This window comes from Armigeres subalbatus, chromosome 2 (genome assembly GCF_024139115.2).
Source record: "Armigeres subalbatus isolate Guangzhou_Male chromosome 2, GZ_Asu_2, whole genome shotgun sequence".
Taxonomy (NCBI): Eukaryota; Metazoa; Arthropoda; class Insecta; order Diptera; family Culicidae; genus Armigeres; species Armigeres subalbatus.
Genome location: NC_085140.1, coordinates 178,471,527 through 178,498,188, shown reverse-complemented (window position 1 = coordinate 178,498,188; position 26,662 = coordinate 178,471,527). Strand labels below are relative to the sequence as shown.

Genomic DNA, 26,662 nt, shown 5'->3' with positions numbered 1-26,662 from the left:
AACATTCGACGAATCATCATAGACGTTCACGATAGAATGGATCTGATAACACAGATGCTGATCGACAGTTACTTCAACAGCGTATCAACACGTGATGCTTATAATACCACATTTACTAATGCCATGAGGGGGGCTAATAGTTCAACCAATCTTATTATCGCTAAATGGGTGCGATTTGTTTGTCAGCTGCTAATCTCACACGAATCGAAACATTTATCACCTTTGCGCACACTGATCAATAACTTGCGTGATCGGGCCGACACAAACTAAATCGCTTTTTTTTCGTTTGTTTACCTCTACTTTCAGACATGGCACAAAACATGTTTCCGATGTCACGAGTGCGGAATGACACTGAACATGAAAACATACAAAGGTTTCAACAAACTTCCATACTGCGAAGCGTAAGTACACCTCTACCTATCTACACTAAAGCTGATTCACCTTCATAGTGTTGTGTTAGTTAGCTGAGAGTTGTTGCCATCTATGGTGCTGAAAAGCAGTAGCAACAACTAATCAGTTCAGATGTTCAAATAAATGTAGTCAAATCGATTTTTCTACTGTTAATCAATTGTTACTATATTCCTGCTAACTCCAATATAGTTTTACTTATAATCGAGGTGGTAGCATACGGAGGATGAACAATACGAAAAATTGTTAATTATGCCTAATGTCTGTATGAATCACTTAAATATGCGTAATGTCCGCGAATCCAACTTCGCACTCCGAATACAATAAACAAGCCTCAAGGTCAAAGATGAATAGTTCTGACGAATACATCAAAGTAGATATTAAAAACCGGGCAAATGAAGGAAATGAGGTGGGTTCGATATTCAACGTTTTTTTTAGATCCATGAGCAGCGTGGGTTACCCCGGTTCAGTTGAGTCGTGTTTGTAGACGACTTGATTCGACTTTGATCGATTCGAATTTTGCCGATGTATGCAGATTCTTGCGCATTTGTTCTGTTTGCATATTTACATATAATGAACAAACGTGTGAGTGGGTTTGAATGAGGGAGAACCGATTTGCAACCGATGACAACAATAACGACAACATTTGTGGGCACATTACGAATGACTGATTCATAGCAGTACACCTGTATCGGTTCTTCATCAATCACAGATATTGAATTCTGTTTGGAAATACTTCCGCTCATTGGGTAGTAGATTATCAGTTGCTGTTGTCAAATTTATCATAGCTCGTTTGAATTACTAACCTTTGATGTATCATAAATAAACTTACAAACTGATGTCAAAGTTCTTCCGTCAAGTTAGTGCTATGTGAATACTTTCTTCTCACTTATTAGGTATGATAAAAACGGGCGTAATTGGGACTAGTCATCCGTATGGTTTTTAATTCTGATGTTTTCCAGATTTTCATTTTATAACGAAAGAAACCTTATCTGTGAAAAATGTACAAATAAGATCAACCTCCTCGAGTAGTTACTGAACACATTGCGAGCCCTGGAAGTGATGAGTTTTCGGTGTATTCATTAAACTAGATTTGTAGAACATCTGTAACTGATACAGTTATAGAAGCTTAGTATCTTTCATTTTTAATCATATTCTCTGTTTCGGCTATGAGTTATTGTAAAACCAATTTAATGCTGCAACGCTATGAGATTTATCGCACTGTGTTGTTCGTACTGCAATCATAAAATCCTATCCATCACTATTGGTGCTGCTATACACTACATAGCTACAACTAACTCTTGAATAGTAATCGCCTGGAATAGCTACTTCATCACGTCACCCAACACATAAGAGCTCTAATAATTCTGATTACTGGGTGCTGGGTTGGAGAAGGAATCCCTGCTACAGTCACTCACATGGAAACAGACTTCTTAGCGCAGTTTGCAATTCAATCATCATCACCAGCATTGGGTCCCATGAAGCACCGCAACGGAACGACCGTGCCGAATATGGTCGATTCAGCACGTATGTGAATGGAGGCTTCTATAAATGGATGCAGATTTGTTGCATATATGACGTCAGATTGATGCCGCTGCGGCCGGCCGCTCGTTCATGCATTGTATGTTTGCTCTTTTGCATCGTTTATGTGGAGCATTTTTCATTCATGCAACTTCGGAACCGGGCGGGCACTGCTGATGGGATGGTAGCTGGTGGTGCGCGCAATGTTGGCTAAAGTGTAGCAGAAGCGCGACCGCCACCATTCCATGTATAGTTTAATATGGAACCCCCGATCGTCATCCATCAGTCATAAGTCATGTGACTCGTACGGGTTAGCGTTTTTTCTTCATACATAGACCGTGAAATGTAGGTTCAGTCTCGTTGCAGTATCACACAGTGGCGAGTCAATAAATGAAATCCGGACAAATTGAAAGATATTATATGGGAGTATAAACAAACTTCTATTTGTATAGAGGGTAAATATCGTATTTACTATCAAATTAAGTTGAGCGAAAATGTCAGAAGAACTAGGAGTGAATTTTTAAAATGATCGTAAATGCATTTTGCCTTCGTGTATCATGAGGCTAAATAGAACAGAAAGACATGCACTAAGCCAGTATTTCCCAACCAGTAGCCCGTGACCCCTTGGGAGCTGCGACACCGTACCAAGGGGGCGTCGAATCTTTGCAAAGAATGCACACTTTTTGTGCTTTTACTACCATGAACACTTATTTTGGTATAATTATATTATTTTTTGTATATTATCAATAAATGTCAATTTATTAGTTTAAGTCAATATCAGGAGATTTGGAAGAGGAGTGTTTTTGCTGTAGTGATTTGAAATTATAGCTACAATACATGCTTTTTTTATCTGGTGTCTTGCAGTAGGAAAAAGTTGAATAAGTTTTTGCTGACTCTAGCAGCACAGAAGTTTCACATATGTTACTGCAACTCATATGTAACCAGATTCAGTCACAAGCAAGTTGCTGCTCGAGGATGGTGCAACAGCAATGCTTGGGATAAAATCAGGATTTCAAAGACGAATAAAAAACTGAACTTTACTGATTATGGATCGACTGTACGTGAGAATCGTGAGCTTCAACAATCGTGAACTTTCATGATTGTGCATCGACTGTAAGTTTTAATTTTATTTGTTGGACACCGTGTCTTTTTCAATATTTCCCCTTCGAAGAAGACACAATTCCCGTGTTGAAACGTCGGATAAATAAAAACACTTGTTGTTAATATTTAGGACTAAGTAGCCGTTTCATAAATATATGAATCGTGAACATTATCAAATCTACAACTTTCAACACCCGTTTGTTGAAAGAACTCTGAAGAAATGCATGCAGATCACGAGGTCCTTCTTTTCTACTCTGCCGTACGGTGGATATCAAAAGCCAATGTTTTTAACCACGTTTTTGATTTGTGGGATGGAATTTAGATTTTCTTAAAAAGTTAGGGAAGCCAACCTCAATGAAGATGGATGACAGAAACGTCTCGCTTACGTAGCAGACAATGACATCGTTGACGAACTTGACTCGCTGAACGGCAATGTTGAAAAACAGGCAACGCAAAGTTAATGTCGGAAATAAGGGAACTGTTCCGTTTTCCATCTCACTGAACATATATTCATCTCATCGCAAAACAAAGAATTAAGGTACCCTGGGGCAAGTGAAAATACGAGGTGGATACTATGGCTGCCGATGAATCGATGAACGTTTTTAATGGTAACAAATTTAAGCAAAAATTTGCAATTTCCACTTGCCCTCGAGTTTTAACTTACATTGGGGCAAGTGGGGCATATTTGAACAACATTTTCGATAGAGCCATTTCAACTGTTTTTAGATCGTTGTCTAGTGACAAAGAACTTTGACATTCATATATCATATGGATCTGAATCAGATGCGCGTTGATATAGTTGGTTTCGTTGTTAAAAAGTACATATTTTACAGTTTATTAAAAAACGATATTTTTCCGTTTACGATGCAAATAGTCTATTTATTCTACAATCGGTCAACAGGTTTGTCTATTGTCTTGTATATTGATATTTTCAAACTTTGCATCAGATTTCCAGATAAATAAAGTGCTTAACACATAAATTGGCAATTTCGTTATATTACAAATTTACAACACAGCGCATCGCTTGAATAAAATCGTTTCTTTTGAAGAACTGATTTAAGAAAAAAAAATGTGTTCTAAACAGAGAAATATTCTTTCGTAGAGCGAATAAAGATTTGCTTATACTTTACACCTAAAACATTTTGGACAAAAGTTAGCTAATGGAAAGCAAGATAACAGCCAATTTGGCTGTTGTATTGTTTCCATATCTGCTAACATTATAATCCCTTTCTTGTTGTAAAAACACAAGTCCGACAAGCAACCAACACCAACCTCTATCCATGATCTGAAAATTCTATGAATCGAACATTATATATTCCTCTAATTGGCACGGCAAATGCTGGGTAAAGCGTACCATTGGTACTTCGCGTACCTGAAGGAATAAAATAGACCCCATCTCGCGGTCCTTAGCCTCTTACCCAGCAACTCCTATCCCTACCTCCCCGCAGTGCTGGCCGGGATACGAGCAACCTTAGGGAAGATCGGGTAACCAACCCCGGTGGGAACTATGGTCGTATGCTGACAGGGAAGGGGGGGTTTGCTCCTCTCCGGAGGTGCAAATCTTATTGAGCGTCTGTTCTCCATGTCAGGATCGGCTCACAACAGCGTCTGTTCTCCATGTTAGGGGCGGCTGATCATCGTCCGAGTGCCAGCGAGGGACTCTAAGTGAAACTGTGCACCATGGTCCACTGGAAATAAGGAGGAATGGTCCTCCGGAAATTTAGGGGGTTTGGTGTCAGGCCCTGCAAGCCAGCCTTTAAAAAATCATAAGCAACGAACAATCAACAAGAGAGTACGGACCGGAACCATCGGCGAAGACCACTGCGACGAAAACGGACTAGCGATTGGAAACACGGTTCGTGGAACTGCAAATCTTTCAACTTCATCGGGAGCACACGCATACTCGCCGATGTGCTCAAGGACCGTGGATTCGGCATCGTAGCGCTGCAGGAGGTTTGTTGGAAGGGATCAATGGCGCGAACATTTAGAGGTAATCATACCATCTACCAGAGCTGCGGCAACACACACGAGCTGGGAACAGCTTTCATAGTGATGGGCGATATGCAAAGGCGCGTGATCGGGTGGTGGCCGATTAATGAAAGAATATGCAGGTTGAGGATCAAGGCCGGTTCTTCAACTTCAGCATAATCAACGTCCATAGCCCACACTCCGGAAGCACTGATGATGATAAGGACGCATTCTACGCGCAGCTGGAACGTGAGTACGACAGTTGCCCAAGCCACGACGTCAAAATCATCATAGGAGATTTGAACGCTCAGGTTGGCCAAGAGGAGGAGTTTAGACCGACTATTGGAAAGTTCAGCGCTCACCGGCTGACGAACGAAAACGGCCTACGACTAATTGATTTCGCCGCCTCCAAGAATATGGCCATTCGCAGCACCTACTTCCAACACAGCCTCCCGTATCGGTACACCTGGAGATCACCACTGCAGACAGAATCACAAATCGACCACGTTCTGATTGATGGACGGCACTTCTCCGACATTATCGACGTCAGGACATATCGTGGCGCTAACATCGACTCTGACCACTATCTGGTGATGGTTAAACTGCGTCCAAAACTATCCGTCATCAACAATGTTCGGTACCGACGACCGCCGCGGTACAACCTAGAGCGACTGAAGCAACCTGATGTCGCTACTGCATACGCGCAGCATCTCGAGGCAGCGTTGCCGGAAGAGGGTGAGCTCGATGGGGCCCCTCTTGAGGACTGCTGGAATACAGTCAAAGCAGCCATTAACGACGCAGCGGAGAACAACGTCGGGTATGTGGGACGAAGTCGACGGAACGATTGGTTCGACGAAGAGTGCAAACAGATTCTGGAGGAGAAGGATGCAGCGCGGGCGGTCGCGCTGCAGCAAGGTACCCGGCAGAACGTGGAACGTTATAGACGGAAGCGGAGACAGCAGACCCGCCTTTTCAGGAGAAGAAACGCCGCCTGGAAGAAGCGGAATGCGAGGAGATGGAACAGCTGTGCCGTTCTCAAGATACACGCAAGTTCTATCAGAAGCTCAACGCATCCCGCAAAGGCTTCGTGCCGCGAGCCGAAATGTGCCGGGATAAGGATGGGAGCATCTTGACGGACGAACGTGTGGTGATCGAAAGGTGGAAGCAGCACTACGAGGAACATCTGAATGGCGCTGAGATTACAGGTAGTGAAAGTCAAGGCAGCGGAGGAGATGACTACGTCAGTTCAGCGGACGATGGAAGCCAACCAGCCCCCACCTTGAGGGAAGTTAAGGATGCCATTCAACAGCTGAAGCCCAATAAAGCAGCTGGTAAGGATGGTATCGGAGCTGAGCTCATCAAGATGGGCCCGGAAAAGCTGGCCACTTGCCTGCACAAACTGATAGTCAGAATCTGGGAAACCGAACAGCTACCGGAGGAGTGGAAGGAAGGGGTTATATGCCCCATCTACAAGAAAGGCGACAAATTAAAGTGTGAGAACTTTTGAGCGATCACCATCCATAATGCCGCCTACAAAGTGATATCCCAGATCATCTTCCGTCGTCTGTCACCATTAGTGAACGAGTTCGTGGGAAGTTATCAAGCCGGCTTCGTTGGCGGCCGCTCGACAACGGACCAGATCTTTACTGTACGGCAAATCCTTCAAAAATGCCGTGAATACCAGGTCCCAACGCACCATCTGTTCGTTGATTTCAAGGCGGCATACGACAGTATAGACCGCGTAGAGCTATGGAAAATTATGGACGAGAACAGCTTCCCTGGGAAGCTTACCAGACTGATCAAAGCAACGGTGGATGGTGTGCAAAACTGTGTGAAGATTTCGGGCGAACACTCCAGTTCGTTCGAATCGCGCCGGGACTAAGACAAGGTGATGGACTTTCGTGCCTGTTGTTCAACATTGCGCTAGAAGGTGTCATGCGGAGAGCCGGGTGTAACAGCCGGGGTACGATTTTCAACAGATCCAGTCAATTTATTTGCTTCGCGGATGACATGGACATTGTCGGCCGAACATTTGCAAAGGTGGCAGAACTGTATACCCGCCTGAAACGTGAAGCAACAAAAGTTGGACTGGTGGTGAATGCGTCAAAGACAAAGTACATGCTTGTGGGCGGAACCGAGCGCGACAGGGCCCGCCTGGGAAGCAATGTTACGATAGACGGGGATACTTTCGAGGTGGTCGAGGAATTCGTCTACCTCGGATCCTTGCTAACGGCTGACAACAACGTTAGTCGTGAAATACGAAGGCGCATCATCTGTGGAAGTCGGGCCTACTACGGGCTCCAGAAGAAACTGCGGTCGAAAAGATTCGCCACCGCACCAAATGTGTCATGTACAAGACGCTTGTAAGACCGGTTGTCCTCTACGGACATGAAACATGGACAATGCTCGAGGAGGACTTGCAAGCACTCGGAGTATTCGAGAGACGGGTGCTTAGGACCATCTTTGGCGGTGTGCAAGAAGACGGTGTGTGGCGGCGAAGAATGAACCATGAGCTCGCCTAGCTCTACGGCGAACCCAGTATCCAGAAGGTAGCTAAAGCCGGAAGGGTACGATGGGCAGGGCATGTTGCAAGAATGCCGGACAGCAACCCTGCAAAGATGGTGTTCGCTTCTGATCCGGCAGGTACGAGACGGCGTGGAGCGCAGCGAGCGAGATGGCAGACCAGGTGCAGAACGACTTGGCGAGCGTGGGGTGTATCCGAGGATGGAGAGATGCGGCCTCGAACCGTGCATTGTGGCGTCAAATTGTTGATTCAGTGTTATCTGTTTAGATGTTAACTAATTAAATAAATAAATAATATTCCTCTAATTAGTTTAGGTCGACATTACTCATACCTCAGAATAGGTCCCTCTTGCCCCGTTTGAAGGGGTGAATTTATGTCTTTCACTACCAAAATTTTTTGTAATTGATTAAATGGCTTCCATCACGTCTGCACTTCAACAACGGAAGCACATAATGATGCATCCGTGGCTAATGTTCTGCAATACCCTGTTTTCTAAGTAAGCGTTAACAATTTTACTAAACTAGCGTTTTTTGAGTCCCACTTGTCCCGGAGTACCTTACAGCACCAATCTTGTCGGTTCTTTATGCTAACAAGCGTGCTTTCTATTGAAAAAAATCACAAAAATAAAAAAACAAATAAAATACCAGAGGCGTCGCGTGATCAATTCTTCAAATTCTTCAACCTGTGCACTATTTTAATATTTCGAGGAAAACACATAAAAGGGACCTGAAATGATAAACGAGTCATTTTCCAGCGCGTGTCTCAATATGTTTGCTTATTTTGTTGCATCTAACTGGTGGTCAAACTTAACTAAGCTTAAAAGTGATATTTCGTAAAATTAAAAATTACTATCATCACAATCGTTCCCAATGAGACAAATAAGACATATATCTATTCGGAAATTATTGAGCTGGCACTTTCAATTCTAATTTGAGTTATTCGTAAAATGAGACAAAGTTTTAAATAGAGAAAAGGAAATTGGAATATATCAATCATGCAAAGTTACTAATCATAATTTGTAATTAGCATGTCATATCAGAAAAATAAAGTCTGTACAATAAAGAGAACAATGAAATTCATAGCCTTAACTCTTCTCAATTAATAATAATTCTATTTACAATTTATATCTTTGATCAATATTCTGGACAGGACAGATGTCGAACAATTTTCCGTCCATCAGCATGGACATTTGCTCATAAAAATTTACCTAAATTTGTGTGGACCATTGACATTTGACGTACCTCCCTCTCTAACTAAATATATTGGATTTCTTGAAAAAACCTTAAGAAATGAATTTCTTTGAAAATGTTGACCCGTTTCATATTTGCTAACTCTGCGACAATAAAGATTTTCATCAGAAGATGAAATGTCTGTTTACATTATGTTAATATTGTCGGATACTTCAATGTCGAATATAATTATCGTATTTGTAAACAGGCTTAATGGCAAACGCTTATTAGCAGATGACAATTTCTGTTTAAATTGTCGCGCTAGTGTTATCCGTCAGTACATTGTTGCCAGGATTAGTGGATATGTAAACGGGCCATCCCATTTAACATCAAATCTAGACCAACATTTGAAAAGGGCGTAACAGCCAAAATTTATTCCTTCTGATTCTTCGTCCACATATATAGCTATATATGTAGACAAAGAATCAAAAGGAATAAATTTTGGCTGTTACGCCCTTTTCAAATGTTGATCTAGAAATATCAAGCTTTTGCTTCGCGGTGCTTATACAAAGCGGAACTTTCGTAATGGAACGCTTTGAGGGAGCAGAAATGCGCGCGTTTTACTCTTCTCTTTCGATTTTGTTCCGATCGCGCTCTCTTTACCGAATCGCGCATGCGCTGTTTGAAGCGGTTCCCGATAGGCATCAAACCGTGCACTGCCAGCGAAAAACGCTTTGACTATCTATTACATCGCTGATTGCGGTTACAGCAGATGATCCACACATACAAAATAATGCGTGTACGATGCATGACAAAGCGTTCTCGGCTGAAAGTTCCGTGTTGATTTGATACAACATGTGGTGTCGGTGGGTCGGTTCGGTATCGTAGAGAAAAATATAACGCGCCCCCATCGCAGCATTTGGTTGCCTCACATCACATGCCGCCTATAAAAAACAGTAGTCAAATTTGCATGAAATTTCTATCAAGTGCACATAATTCAAATATATGCTTGGATAAGAAAGAAAAGAAATCTATCTAGAGTTTAAATGTTGGGGATAAAATTGCCACATGTGCAGTGCACAGGTTGCACATGCGGACGCGACGCCTCTGTAAAATACATACCTTTTCATTGCTTTGTTTTTGATGGGATGGAAATGGGAGCTAAGATGAAGTGCCGAACCGTTCCTCTATTACAATGTTTGATAAACTGTGCGGTTCCATTGAAAAAAATCAACTTAGATGTGAATTATTCGTCGATATTTTCTTGAGCTTATTCAATAAGTTGCTTCATTAGTTTGCAATTCGTTTTCGTTTACGTTGGCTAGCCTTCCAGATGAAATTCAGAATGGATTGGAATAAATTGGATGAATTCATTATTTGGATATGCGGAATGGTTCATCGTCTCTTGAACTCGGTGTAAAAAAAATGTGTCAGTATTGAATATGTACATTATTCAAAATGTATCCCAAAATCGCGTTTCAAGCTTTAAAAATTCTAATAACGTTTGCTTCTACATAACTTTGCGAGAGTGAATTTCAACACATCTCCAAATAAAGACCAAAGCAAGAAACAGATTAAACATTGAGGACGATTTTAGATTCGCTTTATCAGACGCGCAATCTCGTATATCGAAGCTGGTACCACAAATGCAAGTACAAATATTGTACTGAATGAGTCACTGCTGAAGAATAAAATATCAGAATGATATCTTCTTCTTCTTCTCATTGGCATTACATCCCCACACTGGGACAGAGCCGCCTCGCAGCTTAGTGTTCATTAAGCACTTCCACAGTTATTAACTGCAAGGTTTCTAAGCTAGGTTACCATTTTATTTATTTATTTATTTATTTATACACAATATTTATATATCAAATTTGATTTTTGCATTCGTATATCATGAGGCTAACACGATGATACTTTTATGCCCAGGGAAGTCGAGACAATTTCCAATCCGAAAATTGCCTAGACCGACACCGGGAATCAAACCCAGCCACCCTCAGCATGGTCTTGCTTTGTAGCCGCGCGTCTTACCACACGGCTAAGGAGGGCCCCTGATATAAATAATCAAATAATATTATTAAAGAATATATATGTTAATTCTTGATTTCATGATAAATTTCTTGATAAATTCAGGGGGCCGTGGGCCACTTGCTAAACGTAAAAGAAGTCGCGGACCCGAAAAGATTGGGACTAAACTAAACTAAACTATATAAAGACTAAACAAATGATACGGGTGTACTACAAAAGTTCAATGAATTAGACGCAGTGTTTCACCCCGAAAAAAAACTTTTATTTTCGTTTGGCCATACATTTTTACTATATATAAAAAAGCTTCAGACGCTTAAAGACTTCCCGATATATAAACAGTTTGTTAACACACATTTTATGTTACACAGTTCCAATTACCATCGCAGCCATGAAGTATAGCAATTATGTTCAGTTTATGGGATGAATATGTGCGATTTAGTGCATAAATTGTTCGCAATTTGTGAAAATATCTGAGTTTATTTCAATTTGAACTTCAGACTGCAGCTTATATTGAATTCATATTTCGGATTCGGACACCATGATTCAAACTCCGGAGACTTGATTACGAAGCTCCAAAATGCCAATAAATCTAACAGAATAGCTCAGATTGACTCTTGATTACTTTGTATTCTTAGAACGAATGGATCATATCTTCCCTTGCCTTAAACAGAACAAATGTTTGAATTGAATAAAAGAACCATACCGTATTTTACTTTATGACGGTCAAATGCATCCTTGCAAAGAAGGGATAATATTTTCCCTTGTCTTAAACCGAGCAATTGCCTTAATTGAACGAATAAATCATATCCTCTCTTGCCTTATGTCGGGAAAATGCCTCCTTCGAAAGAAGGAATTATGTCGTTCCTTTTCTAGAGCTGAATAAATGCATACATTGAGAATAAGAACCATATATATTCTCCCAAAGTGTTTGCCGGGCAAATGTATTATTAAAAAAAAAGGAATCGTACCTTCTTTTGTCATATGCCGGAAAAATTCATCCTTTGGAGCGTATACTTTTTAGACTTATGCACGACAAAGTGTGCTTTCTTATAATGTTCAAGCGATATTTTCTATTCCTTTCTTTATTTGGTAGGCACTCTCTGTTATTTAACAGCTACTGTGCCGAGATCTACTGTGGTATTCTGCCGCCCGAATCATTGTTGTTGTCGTTGTTGGTCCATCTCAACGATCGTTGCGCATTGTTCGGTTGCCATTTATCTGGGTACGTTGGAGGAATGCCTCCGAGAAAAACAATTTGTCAGTCGTCATCAGGCAGTCGTAACGGTAAGGGCGCTCCCCAATACGCAACCATAACGGCTGTGCATCCGGCGACTGACGAGGGTTTGGTGGAGGGGCTGGGAATCGAACCCATGAGCATTCGCTTGTAAGGCGAACGTGTAGCCAACTACGCTACGGGAGCCCCCTTGTTGTTCAAGCGATAATAATTATAAATAATTGAACAGATTATACATAAGTTCCGAAATCGTTGATTACACAAATACATTATGCCAAACGACCTTTATGCCAAACGAAATTACGCCAAATGACCTACCACCGTTCCGAAATCGGTGATTACACAACTATTATACCAAATGACCATAATTCCAAACGGCCATTATGTCAAACGGCTGTTATACCAAACGGCATTATGCAAACGACTTTATGCCAAATGACCTACCACCTTTGAAATCATTAGATTGAAATATGTGTAATTTCACATTGAGACGAGACTTGCAAAGACGCTTAAACGGCAAAACATACTTTTGCATATAAACAATAATAAACGGATCCATAAAAAAATGAAAAACGATCCATAAATAACATCTGAATGTTCCATAAAACGCTACCATAAAGAAAGGCCACAACCAATGGAATCTCTCGAACTAATTTATGGATTTTTGGTAGCGTTTTATGGAACATTCAGATGTTATTTATGGATCGTTTTTCATTTTTTTATGGATCGTTTATTCAAATTTTGGCTTTCTCAGTCTGTTGATTTAAGAACGATTATTTGTATACGTTCCCGACGTTCCGGCCAATTGGTTTTGGCCTTTTTCAATGGTAGGTTGAGAAAGGCCAAAACCAATCGGCCGAAACGTCGGGAACGTATACAAATAATCGTTCTTAAATCAACAGACTGAGAAAGCCAAAATTTGAATAAGTGAAGCAAATCCAGTCGGTAACGCCATTAAAAGTTTATGGATCGTTTTTGAGCATTGAACGGTGCAAAGTAAAGGCTGCTTCTTTTCCCTTGTTTTGATACATGTTCTTCGTTTCATCACAGTTGACGATCGAGTTTCAAATGTTTCTTTGACTGTTTTACCTACGCCACGGGTAGACTCTTCTGAGATCAATGAAAGTTTAGCCAATTTGCGAACTAGTAAATTTATTTTCGTAACATTTTCGTAACAACGTGATCAACAATAAGCTACCCGGCAGATTTGGAATACTCGTTAAAGTGAAATAGTATTCGTAAAAAAATCATGTGGAATATTCTATTTGGGAACCATACTTCTACACAAAAAGCTGCTGGCTGCATTTGACGGTTCGTAACAGCAGTTGACTGGCAGCAGATGACGTTATATTTTTTCCTCTTCGCAAGTCCCGTCGCAGATGTTACCTATCAACATATTCTTGTTTACGTACGAACGTGCTTTCGAACGAAAGTTGAAACGCATTCCCGTTTACGCCAACAAAATCAAATGGAGAAACGGTTCGAACGAATCGCATTCGTTCGAAAGTATCGTTCGTCCGTAAACAAGAATAAGGGTGTATAGCTTTCTCGTTGCACTTCTTGTCTTTTTGTACCAATTGCATTGTATCACTATTTTGAACCATATTCACCTGTATATTAGATGCTCAGATGCTCAGCTAGATGCTAGATGCTCAGCCAACCGACTGGTCCATCTTATTCTGTAGTGTTTCTTACTCTTTATTTTCTGACTCTCGGCCACTTTGTACTGTTGTAGTCTCCTGCAACTGAAGGATAGAGCTGGAAATAAGTGTAAGTTTTGCGCATCAGAGCTGCACTCTGCTGCCCATAATAAAGGGCTATTGCAATGACTATTCGGTACATGTGTGCCGGTTAGAATGGTAAATGTGTATTATTATTTAATTTATTCCAATTCACTGGAAAACGTCTGCATCGGAACGTTCTCTTTTGTTTCGTTCAATTTTTTTTGGAGTTGACTTACCGTTTTTGTTAAAATTCTACAGACACTATTACACTAAGGGTAATAAAAAAAAATGTATAGTTTTCTGAAACACAATACATTCTTTGCAAAACATAAATATAATGATTGCAAATTAGTTTACAAGATCAAATTTCTCCCTCAATTATGCGCAAGCAATGTTGATTATATACAATTCTTATTTAATGAATTTTATGTGAACTTTTCAATATATTGTTTGAAGAATAGTCTCTGCTATCAATTTATTATCAATCTTCATAACTTTCATGTTTTCAGATTGTCAACTGTGCTAATTTTCTTTTAATTTCGTCAAATAAAGAAAAAAGCTTTAGAGTACTTTCGATATCATTAGAAGCATGTCGACTGACCGTCCATTAAATGTAGTTCCATGTAAATGGTGGTTATAGGTGAAGGTGAAGTATTCATATGGATACAGTTGCCTACTTAACGTTTAGAAGCGGAGACCACTTTGATGCGGGAAAATCAATTTTATTAAATTACACATATTTGGCTGTGCTGTAGCCGGTCAGTTGTTTGGTAAATCGTGGTGGTAATAAATAACGCATGGAACTAGTTTGTCTGTAGAACAGCGATCCATATTCGGGTTTAAATTGACCATGCACCGGCGATCAAGTCGTGATCTTGCGCCGTCGTCAGCCAGTGTTTTATGATGACTGTAAATGGTCGTCGCAATTTGTAGGTGATTATTACTACGTGCAATGGGTGTTCGGTTCAATCCACTAGAGAATACTTAGATTGTATGGCTTCAGTTCGTCGAGCATAGTTCAGAATCGTTTTGTGACCCCATATAAGGCATTTTTTTTAATACATTTGAGAGACTTTATGCTAACGATCAAATAACGTTTCTTAAAAATCATTCTATGAAACCTGTACGAAATATTCACTATTTGTTTATCTTTTAGATGAAATAGCTACGTCTTTCTTCAATAAAACACTTTTTCCCGTCTACCGTCTATGACGCATTTTAATCTCAACGACTGTAGCCTTTGCGTTCAGTTTTTTAAGCACCATCTAGAAATCATACGATTGTTATGTCGTGTGCTATGTGCTGCTATGGTTAGTCATATTCTAATCAAAATAGGCAAATTAATATTTATGTGCGCAAATAGAAATAATGATCCCTATACATACATAGAGACATTGAATTTGTTGAACAAACTCGTAAATTCTCAGTATTTCATATCCCCATTCGTCGTGAAGTGTTGCCCTCTTCGGTGAGTCAATTAGCACGCTGCCGCATCTTGTATTTTATGTCTGCCATTGAAGGTACGCATAGTTCTCATACCGAATTCTATACATCCGACGAAATTTACAGTTATGGCTTTAATTAAATTTAGTAACGATCAACCGAAACCCCTCCAGTAAACGACACTGTTTAGGAGAATCTTCTTTCCATCACATACTGCTGGGGCTAAGCTAAACTGATACGATACACGCGCGGCGGTGCTTAGCATTAGTCAGTGAAAGCGAAACCGATTATCGGTCAAACCTCGAGATCCCGGGTCAGCACGCATCTCTTATGAAGATTTATAACTCCCCGAGCGGTTATTGCTGCAGCTGTCGTTGCGACGCCGTCGAAGAACACAATGCAATGGCAAACGGCAGTAGCTGGCCGGCAGCAGGCAACAAGCGTTGGTGTTAAATGACGATGATGGTCGCTCCGGGAGTAGATCGGTGAACAATACCCACTCGGTTATGCACAAATTGCATATTGGAGGTATGGAAATGCTGTCATTTAAGAGTCAGCTGCACATTTGAATTTTGAAAAAAATTCGGGCGAATTTTTTAATCTTATCTTAGAAGGTTGTATTTTTTTTGTTTAAAGTTCTAGAAATAGACAAAACTAGGTAGAAAACACTATGAATCAATTTTTTTAACTCATTTTCATTTTCTATACAAATGATTTGGATTCCCAAGTAACATTTTTAGTTTTATAACGCTCTTGAAGACAAATAATGGTCTCTACAAGCTCTACAAGAGTGCCTTAAAACCATTATAAAACCAAAATGTTACTGGGGTTGTGTGAATGAGGTAATGCCATTTCTTAGACATTCTTTAACAAATTCGAAGATTTTTTCTTTTGTTATTTTAGTTTTACTAATTTACTAATAGTTTATTTTTATTTTTATATTTTATAAATTATTATTATATCTATTTATTATTATTATTATTTTCCTTCTAATTGGCCTTACAAAACACAATACACTAGATTTTTTTATACATATATTGTTTGGAATGATTTAAAAGAAATAAAGAAAAAAAATACCGTTTCCAACGTAATATCTAGCATTAGACAAAACATAGAACAGTTACACAACACACCCTGTGGACCAGTGGAAAATATGATACAAATTCAGAGTTTTATATTTTTTAATTCAAATTTCTGAACATTTAAATCCTGTTTAAAATTCTTAAGTTTTCTAAGTTCTATTTAGGGGCCCTCTTTAGCCGTGCGGTAAGACGCGCGGCTACAAAGCAAGACCATGCTGAGGGTGGCTGGGTTCGATTCCCGGTGCCGGTCAAGGCAATTTTCGGATTGTAAATTGTCTCGACTTCCCTGGGCATAAAAGTATCATCGTGCTAGCCTCATGATATACGAATGCAAAAATGGTAACCTGGCTTAGAAACCTCGCAGTTAATAACTGTGGAAGTGCTTAATGAACACTAAGCTGCGAGGCGGCTCTGTCCCAGTTAAGGGATGTAATGTCAATAAAAAAGAAAGAAAAAAAAATTGCACCAAATCTTAAAACCGCCGAAATGTATTTTTCTATTAAACCATCAAAAGAGGGTATTTACAACCATGCTTTTAAAAATCGACATACAGAAATATTTTATAACGAACAAATTTTATGAAAACAGCAACAATAGAAATATCAATTCCGGATCAGAATACCTGGTTTTACAATCATATTTTAGTGATGGAATCGGCCTATTTTTTCATACCAACGAAATGGGTGCTTTAGTAGCCATTAAAGTACTCAATTGCGACCCATTTGAGTTGCATAATGGTCAATTAAGCACCCATTTAACTTCACCACCTCAAGGCTTTTCCAGAGAGTTGTCACAAGCTTTCACTCGGAGATGCACGAAAGTGGATTTTATAATCTAGAATGGTTTCTCTGGAATTCAATGGGTTGCTAGAAAACATGTAAACTAATCAAATGTTTTACGAAATGTGGTTTCATTGCATTCAATTGGCTTTTGCATATTTTGAGATGGCACGTAGGTCAAAAGTCACCCACACCGCATCGCAAGGATCCGTCCTACTTCCATAGCATTATGGCCTTTGATGGAGCGCACTCGTTCATCGGAGCCATCTACCCCAATCAATCTGCATAAACAGAGGAACAATTTTTCAGCGCACACTCACGTTTCTGACATACATTTCGCATACACATCATGTGCGTTTGCTTTCTGTTTTCTGCTTTTGAGCAGCCTCAGTCAGTACTCCACTCGAACGGCATGTCGTCTAGCTCGTGGCCCTGTGTGGCACTGGGTCCCTATACGACCATGCATATACCCACAATTACCGCCGTCGCCGTCGTCATCATCATCTGTATCGGAATCATACTTGTCGTCGGATTCGTTCGAAGCCGTTGGCGTCACCGGCTTGTAGTTCCAAACCGGTCACCATCATGTAGCTACGGTCCATCCATTCCATATGTTTTTATTTCATGGGCAAAATCAGCAGTAAATTGAATAAATGCGCTTCATACAGATGTGGAGTGCTACAGCAAACGACCGGTGTGGTTGGTGACACAAAAGTGCCAGAGAACCTCAATTATTATAATCTCTAGTTGCGCCCTGTCTGGCGTACATTTGAGCCGGAACAACAAACCATTGGATTCAATTTACTGTACTATTGGACGATATAAGTATTGAGTATGTATGTAATCAATAGACTAAGACTGTATTTTTGTCTTAAACCCTCCAGGAACGATTTTTCTGTGTTAGTCTATATCAAATAGTTATTGTATACATCTTGTGTGTTTTTTTTTGGAAAGGTTTATTTGAAAATTATTTAAACTCACGTTACTCACCGAAATTTTTAAAATTAATTATGCCCCAGTGAAAAGAACCTTTTTGCAACGCGAAAAGACAACTCATCATCATGTTTCATCATTTGTTAATTTTTATTATTTAGTTAGCTGGAAAAACTAAGGTCGGTTTAAAATCTGAATCTGAATGTCTTGTTTGTACACACTAAATTTTGCTTTCTTGAACTTGGTTATACCGGGCACAGCTGTACTGTCGTCATTATACGCATATATTCGTTCCATGTTTGCTGGAATTCCTATGGCCATGGGGTAGTTATGCGTATAACGGCAGTGTAGCGAAGTAAACTTCAGAACTGAACTTCGGACAAATAGCATGTTTCGTTCACTGAGTTCCAGTAGAAACATAATTACTGGGAATCGTTGATGCTCGCCTCGTGAAAAATTAATCAAAAAAGCCAAGACCTCGGTGAAAACATTAAGTGTGTATATTATTCTGTTCGTATTCCAATATACTATGCATTTTTAATACAGTCAAACCTCCATGAGTCGATGCTCTATGACTCGATATCGACTCATAGAAGCAAAATATTTCATATTAGTGAAAAGTACCCAGCTTTGCCCGGCTTAACTATTTGCCTCACCACACTCTAGTCAATTTCCGTGTAGTTGCTTTTCTCAGCAACTGACCCATAATTGTAATCTTATGATTTTTTTCACCTTTCCCCGGTAAATTCACCAACTTTTTGTATATACAAACCTTGCGGACCCTATAACAAATCGATTATGGAAAAAAATCTTGCAAATCGGTTTACCTGTTCGTGAGTTAAATCGCCAGGAAGGAGGACGACTAAATTAATTTGTATTTATATAGGACCGAAGATTAAAAAATATTTTCCGGATTACTGTTATGGTTCCACCAAAGAGCTTTCCAAGGATTATCTATTTTCTGTTCTTCATATCGATATTTCCATGAGTCGATGGCCCCTTCGATATCAACTCATGGAGGTTTGACAGTATTTGTAGACGTTCTCAATGCATATCCTACCGAATCCGTTCGTTCCGAAGTTCAGTTTATTCATTGTACAACTTTAAAGAGCTATGATATGGAATATGCCATACTGTGAGCTGTTAGCTCTTATTTTGAATCTAATTTCAGTTGCGTTTTCCATTGAGACACTTTGTCTTATTTTCACCAGGGTTATGTTATCATTATTTTACGTTGGTGCAAATTGCGCAATTTCGACTAATGTTATTTAACTAAATTTGCCGTATCAGTTTGATTTGATTGCTTTCAAATTTCTCTCTACATCGCCTAAAAAGCTCATCTGTCGATGTAATAATCTACCTAAACTTTCCCTTTTCAACAACGCTCTTGATTTGATTCCGGCTCGGACTTGACACGTGGTAATTGAACCCCCGCTATAGGGCGTTCCTTTAGTGTCATGCCCATCGCACTTTCGATTTCTATTGCTCTTGTTCGCGAAACGGGAAACCAAATCTACATAGCCATAGGAATAGAAACAACAACAGCGCCAGACCGAGTGGATCGTATCAAAGTTGTAATGAAAAGCTGACCGGTGTGATAAGTGGAGAAGTGAAAAATGATATTACTTTTGCCTTGATTTGCTTGATTCACTGTCAGTACCCAAGGGAAAGCTAGGAGGATAGCAGACGAGGAATAAGTTGAAGGCCCTCCAACAAATAAGATACCCAATGCAAAGCGTAATGCGCACGAGCCTCGATGAAATGGGCTATTAGTCGCACGTGAAGTCATTAGTCAATTTGATACGTTTTCCTTATTGATGTAATTTGAAGCAAAGAGTTGAGTGCATAGTGTAGTATCGAAAGGTGTTCAAAGAAAAGCACTGTATTAATTATAGAATCAATATGTTAAAAATACATAAAAAGTATTAAAATTCACCGAAACAAACATCTAAAAATAATAATAATTCCAACGGCCGTAATTGTTTATCCTTGAATTTCGGGAACTATTTTGGTCAATATTGCATTTTTTGCATCATTGCATGAATTTTACGTTTTTTTCTTTGCTGAATTCAATGATTTAACTTTCTTTGCCTTAAACTATGGATAATGAATCTATACGCCTTTTGTGGCAAAATAATTTTCGGCGAATGAGCGAAACGATGCGATTCGACACGAAAAACTCTAGTGTAATGCTCTCCCAGTAGAATTGCAACTCGCAAGACCGAGTTAGCTCACGCATAAAACCTCAATTAGGGTAACGGTACCAATAGTGGAGGTATTAGTAGATCCACAAAAGCAAATATTTTTTAAAAATGGATAATTATGGGAAATTTACTGCTTTATTATCTTAATCAATAGATATAGGGTAACCGGCGGTAATGTTGGCCCTGGATGTAACATTGGCTCATCACGCAAATTATTCAATATTTCAGCGATAATACGTCGATTTGTAGGGAGATATTAACCACTGCTTCTTTAGAAAAGTGTATCAAACATATATCTGCTTCATAACTCTAAATTTATACACTTCTTAAACTATTAAAAGCAATTATCTTGCGTGAAAAATCACTTTGACTCGGTTTTTAGCAGCCATGTTTCGTTGACTTATGCAGGCTGGCTGTGCTAGAGTTTTTCTTTTGCCCAATAAAAGAGTTTTCTGAATGAACATACCTGTTTTCGCACATCAGATGAATTGACAACAACCACACTATGTCAGCTATCATTTTTATTTTACAATTTACATTAGTATAGCGACATAATTAACCAAAACTTTTTGGACAATACTGGGGACACCCGTAGCCAAATGGTGGCATGCGCTTTCGATTTGTAGCACTACGTTAGTATAGGTGAAACTCTAAAATCAAAACATTCTCACCAATAACCCGTACTGGAGAAAATAACCGAAAGCTGCAGATAGAATATCCCATGCCATGATTGCCACTCAGCGGTTAAGTTTCATTCGCAAATTACATAACGCTAAACTCAACTCACACCAAGCCTCTAGTAATGCTTCATGTATGGTAGGGTTCTGAAATTTATAAAGTCCTTAAAAGTAGGGGAACTGGGGTAGGACGCCCACGTTAAGGAAAATGCCATTTTTATCAATGAAAACCACCATTTCAGCCAGTTTTCATCAGCGCATACTAAAAAACAGCATATCTGCGACTGACTACCGATGACAGATATCTAATTGTACATTTTATTGCACAGAAATTTGATTTTTAAAAATGCTCCCGAAAAATATTGATTTTGAAACCATGCGGGTGAGATGCGCCAGTGGATGGGTTAAAACGCGCATGTGTTTATCGTACTGATTTTCATTTTAATTGCCTACATTAAGGCAATTAACCGAATGTTTCAGCTGTTTCGGTCATACGAAATGAGCATGGGCGTACTGCCCCACACCGACCTCAGAAGTTTGAAGGCCCATCAAATCGTTTTAAGACCAATTTTGACGACGATTTCGTGTGGAACATAAAGAACACGAGTAAGCAGCATGGCTCATGGCTCAATTTTCAATTTACCAATGAATAACAGCGATAGAAAGACTAAATTTCACCGAGCTAGAATTGCATCAAAACACGCAAAAATCATTTTTTCGAGTTTTTCATGTGTAACTAGAGAAAAATCATGAAATATATGTATCCAATGGCAATATTTTTCATTGATTCATCGTATAGACTATTTAAAATAATCACAATGGGGATATTTAACCTTATTCAGGGGTGGCGCGTTTTAACCCCTATGGGCGTGTTACCCCCACTTCCCCTACCTTCCCACAACCTAAAACGTCATTTTGTTTGTAAATGGGCCCTCATGATGCTTTTCTCGAATCACGATATAATCGCTTTCATTCGCAGAACATACCAAAAATAATTGCCTACCTTACGGCTTCCAAACACGATTCAAGCATCAACCTTTCGTGGTTCGATACACAATTTTCTTCATAATTTCGCAAATAAATGATTCAATTAGTGTAAGAATATTTAGTTTTATCATCTTTCGCACGAATCCTACAAACATTTTTTCATTTAATAATGGAAAGATACAATGGATCGTATGTTTCATTTAATAAACTTTCAACGTCATTTCATGGGAATTCAAATTACTTGACGAATACCTTCATCATAATTTAGATTTATTATTGCTTGCAAAAAGTATTTTGATCTGTAAAATGATACCGAAAAAGTATTCTTTCAACTCGGGAAGTTGAAACACGTGAGAGTTTTGAGAGGATTCACAACAGCTGATCGATATAGAGAGGAGTGGAATCAAACGCACGTACCAATCATGAAACTTCAATGCAGGCAGAGTTAAAAACAGGCATCCAATAATTGTATTTATGAATAATTGTGTAATAATATCAGGTAGTAGTAAACAGTTATAACTGTTTATGCACAGTACAAAGCAAGGAATTGCCTAGAATAAGTTTTACAATTGGCTTTCTTCAGTAGTGCGTTATGCATCATCCCCACCTAAAGCATTGTTTACGTTTTGGAAAAAAGTTTCTTTGAGAGTATCGCGAGAGCGAGAGCAACACAACTGCCATGGTTTCAACTAGCAGTAAATCTCTAAATTATGCGGCAGCCAATAATTACCGTATGCAATTTGTTTGAAGGCACAACATGAGGGCTAGAACATGTAGCCTTTTTGCAATAGAATTTTTTAATACAGTTTTCATTTTTCTAAACTTCTTCACTTGCAAATATGGTAAATATTTGGGAAATAAATGATTCATATAATAGTATTTTCGTTAGCATGTCCTTGATAAGCGTGCTATTGGGGGAATCTGAAACGCACTCTCACAATCAGTGTGGTAGTATTTTACATGCAACCAATTAGAATTCACGCTCAGTAAGATTATTTGGTTTTCTCTATTTGTTTGCATGCTGCCTTTATTCAACACAAGCAAAATGATTGGTACTATAAACAGCAACCCATCTTTATCTCTCGTATGTTCGAAATCAACAATCACTCGTCCCAAGTGGGCTGAAAAATTATCCACCTGATAGGGACAAGGATGCCGACATTTTGTCCATTTCTCTCGAAACTTTCGCTGGTTTTAATGAGATAGTGCGGACATTCATCGTCGTTTTTTGCTACTTGGCGTCAAAACCAAATGTAAGCAATTCGGCTGGTGGAATAATTCTGGTTGGAAATGCAATATATAAAGATTTATAACGATAAATGTGCTCAACCGTAGCATAATGGGCCAAGGTTTGAGCCGTTACCCTACTAATAAATTTGATAACAAAAATGAGATAGATGTTATTTAACATCAACAATTACCAAATATTGCTTGCACCACTATGGGTACACTGTTCCTTTAGTGGCGGTAAAAATTAATTTTGGTTCCTATAGTGCTGCTATCCATTGGTTTCTTATGAGACTCGCCACTATTGGTACAGTTGCACCACTATAGGTGCAAGGGAGTCAATTTTGTTAAGGAAAATCATTGTTTTCAATAGTTTATCAAGCGAAATCTTAAGGTAAGTTGCATTTAAAAGGATATTTAAAGCACGACGCATCAACTGAAACCATCGTAAAGTCTATAAATATGATAAATCTTATCAAAACCCCACTACCTCCACTATTGGTGCTACCTCCACTAAGGGTACGGTTACCCTATAGAAATCCGAGTATGATTCTACCAACATAGACAGAATTTCTTGTTATCCGGCAGTTGAACGAAATAGGCTAAATATAAAAAGTTTTGGCCGCTTCAAATTTCAAAGTCAATTACAAGTACCCCTATTTGAAAAATAGTTCCTGCAATTATCAAGGAGAAGATCATAATCGCAGCTACAGCTTAAAGCAAATTTTTATTCAATGAGATCCTTAACTAATCCTTAGCGCGCTGTATAAACTGAGGACGTGATTTTTTTAATTTTATTTATTACCAGACTAAGGCCAGAGTGGCCTGTGCTGTACATAAAAGTTTCCTGCATTGAGCTCGATCCATGGCTGCACGTCGCCAATAACGCAGTCTGCGGAGGGTCCGCAAATAGTCCTCCACCTGATCGATCCTGTGCTGTGCACCTCGCCTTCTTGTTCCCGTCGGATCGTTGTCGAGAACCATTTTCACCGGATTACTGTCCGACATTCTGGCTACGTGTCCGGCCCACCGCAGTCTTCCGATTTTTGCGGTGTGAACGATGGATGGTTCTCCCAACAGCTGATGCAACTCGTGGTTTATTCGCGACCTCCACGTACCGTCCGCCATCTGCACCCTACTATAGATGCGTGTGCGTTGGTCGTCCACGAGCATCGTCCAGGTCTCGTGTCCGTAGAGAACTACCGGTCTAATAAGCGTTATGTAGATAGTCAGTTTGGTACGGCGGTGAACTCTATTCGATCGGAGCGTTTTGCGGAGTCCAAAGTACGTACGATTTCCAGCCATGATGCGTCTTCGAATTTCTCTGCTGGTTTTGTTATCGACGGTCACCAGTGAGCCCAAGTACACGAATTCGTCAACCACCTCGATTTCGTCACCACTGATAGAAATTCGTGATGGGTGGCTTACATTGACCTCTCTTGAGCCTCTTCCTATCATGTACTTCGTCTTCGACGTGTTGATGACTAGTCCAATCCAATTTAGCTTCGCTTTTCAGTCTGATGTAGGCTTCCTCCATCCTCTCAAAGTTACGTGCCATAATATCAATGTCGTCGGCGAAACCAAATAACTGGACGGACTTCGTGAAAATCGTGCCACTCGTGTCAATCCCTGCCCTTCGTATTACCCCCTCCAATGCGATGTTGAATAGCAGACACGAAAGACCATCACCTTGCCGTCACTCTCTGTGCGTTTCGAAGGAACTCGAGAATGATCCTGAAACTCGAACTACGCACATCACACGATCCATCGTTGCCTTGATCAACCGTATCAGTTTATCCGGAAACCCGTTTTCGTGCATAAGTTGCCATAGCTGGTCCCGATCGATTGTATCATACGCGGCATTAAAGTCGATAAATAGATGATGTGTGGGCACGTTGTGTTCGCGTCATTTCTGCAATACCTGACGTACGGCGAACACCTGATCTGTGGTAGAGCGTTCACACATAAATCCCATCTGGTACTGCCCCACGAACTCTCTTGCGATTGGCGTTAGTCGGCGGCATAAAATTTTGGAGAGTACCTTGTAAGCAGCGTTCAGCAATGTGATTGCGTGGTAGTTGCTACAATCCAGCTTATCGCCCTTTTTGTAGATGGGACACACGACACCTTCCATCCACTTCTGCGGCAAAACTTCATCCTCCCGAACCTTGGTAATTACCCAGTGCAGCGCCCTAGCCAGTGCCTCACCACTGTGTTTAAACAGATCTCCTGGCAGTTGGTCAACTCCAGGGGCTTTGTTGTTTTCAGCCAGCAGATCTTCTCCTGGATTTCCTGGAGATTCGGAGCCGGAAGTCGTATGTCCTGCGCGCGTGCTCCTAGGTTCATTACCATACCGCCACAGTTGTCTGCCGCATCGCCATTCAGGTGCCCTTCAAAGTGCAGCCGCCACCTTTGGATCATCTCGCTCGTTTGTAAGAATGTTCCCCTTTATGTCCTTACACGTGGCACGTGGCCCTTACGTGAACGGTTTAACTTCTCATAGAACTTTCGCGCGTTATTAGCGTGGTACAGTTGCTCCGTCTCTTTAAACGTCTTCTTCTTCCTGCTGGCGCTCTTTCCTCCGAAAAATCGAGTTCTTCTCCTCAACTAGCTGCTCACATTCGCCGTCATACCAGTCGTTTCTCTGATCCGGGAGCACCGTGCCTAGTGCAGCGGTTGCGGTGCTTTCAATGGCGGATCGAATATCTCTCCAGCCATCTTCAAGAGACGCTGCGCCTAGCTGCTCTTCCGTTGGGAGTGCCACTTCCAGCTGCTGCGCGTAGTCTTGGCTAGTCTACCGTCTTGTAGCCGCCCAATGTTCAGCCGCGGCGGGCGACTCCGACGCGTGTTGTACACCGTCGAGAGTTTTGAGCGTAGACATACTGCAACGAGGTACTGGTCGGAGTCAATATTCGCGGTAAGTGCGTACGTTCGTGATGTCGAAGAAGAATTTACCGTCGATTAGAACGTGGTTGATTTGGTTTTCCGTTACTTGATTAGGTGATTTCCATGTGGCCTTGTGGATATTCTTGCGGGGGAAGAAAGTGCGGGAGGCTGCAAAGTTTATGCATCGTTGGCCGTTGTCGTTCGATACGGTATGCAGACTATCCGGTCCGATGACCGGTCTATACATTTCCTACCTTCCTACCTGAGCGTTCATGTCACCGATGATGATTTTGACGTCCCTCAGTGGGGATATAACGCTTCTTTCTTGTCGTTGGGTCTCCTTTCGTGTGGGCTGTGCACGTTGATTATGCTATAGTTGAAGAATCGACCTTTTATCCTCAGCTTGCACATCCTTGCGTTGATTGGCTGCCACCCACGCGTTGGCGCATCTTACCCAGTACTATGAAGCCGTTTCTCAGCTCGTTGGTGGTGCCACAGCTTTGGTAGAAGGCAGCTGCTCGATGCCTGCCTTTCCACACTTTCTGTCCTGTCCAGCAGATTTCCTGCAGCGCAACGACGTCGAAGGTGCGGGGATGTAATTCGTCGTAGATTGTCGTGCGAAGCCTAGCGACTTGCAGTTCCATGTTCCAAGCTTCCAATCGTGATCCTTTATTAATCGCCTAGGTCGTTGACGATTGTATCGAGTCGTATTATCTTCTATGTCGTTCGTAATGGTTGTTTTTAAATGCGGCTTATTGGGCCTGCGT

At 40.5% G+C, this 26,662-nt stretch overlaps 2 protein-coding genes across 8 annotated transcripts in view; one reads left to right on the top strand and one right to left on the bottom strand.

Moving 5' to 3' along the window:
- Positions 1-26,662, bottom strand: part of LOC134211297 (protein disabled) — a 313,162-nt gene that overhangs the window by 133,747 nt on the left and 152,753 nt on the right. The gene's annotated exons all lie outside the window — the stretch shown is intronic.
- LOC134211299 (LIM and SH3 domain protein Lasp) overlaps positions 1-26,662 on the top strand; it is a 185,629-nt gene that overhangs the window by 79,379 nt on the left and 79,588 nt on the right. For both annotated transcript variants that reach the window (XM_062688037.1, XM_062688036.1), the window contains exon 2: positions 307-401. In XM_062688037.1, the coding sequence (XP_062544021.1) occupies positions 307-401 (95 nt within the window). The remainder of the gene's footprint in view (positions 1-306; positions 402-26,662) is intronic.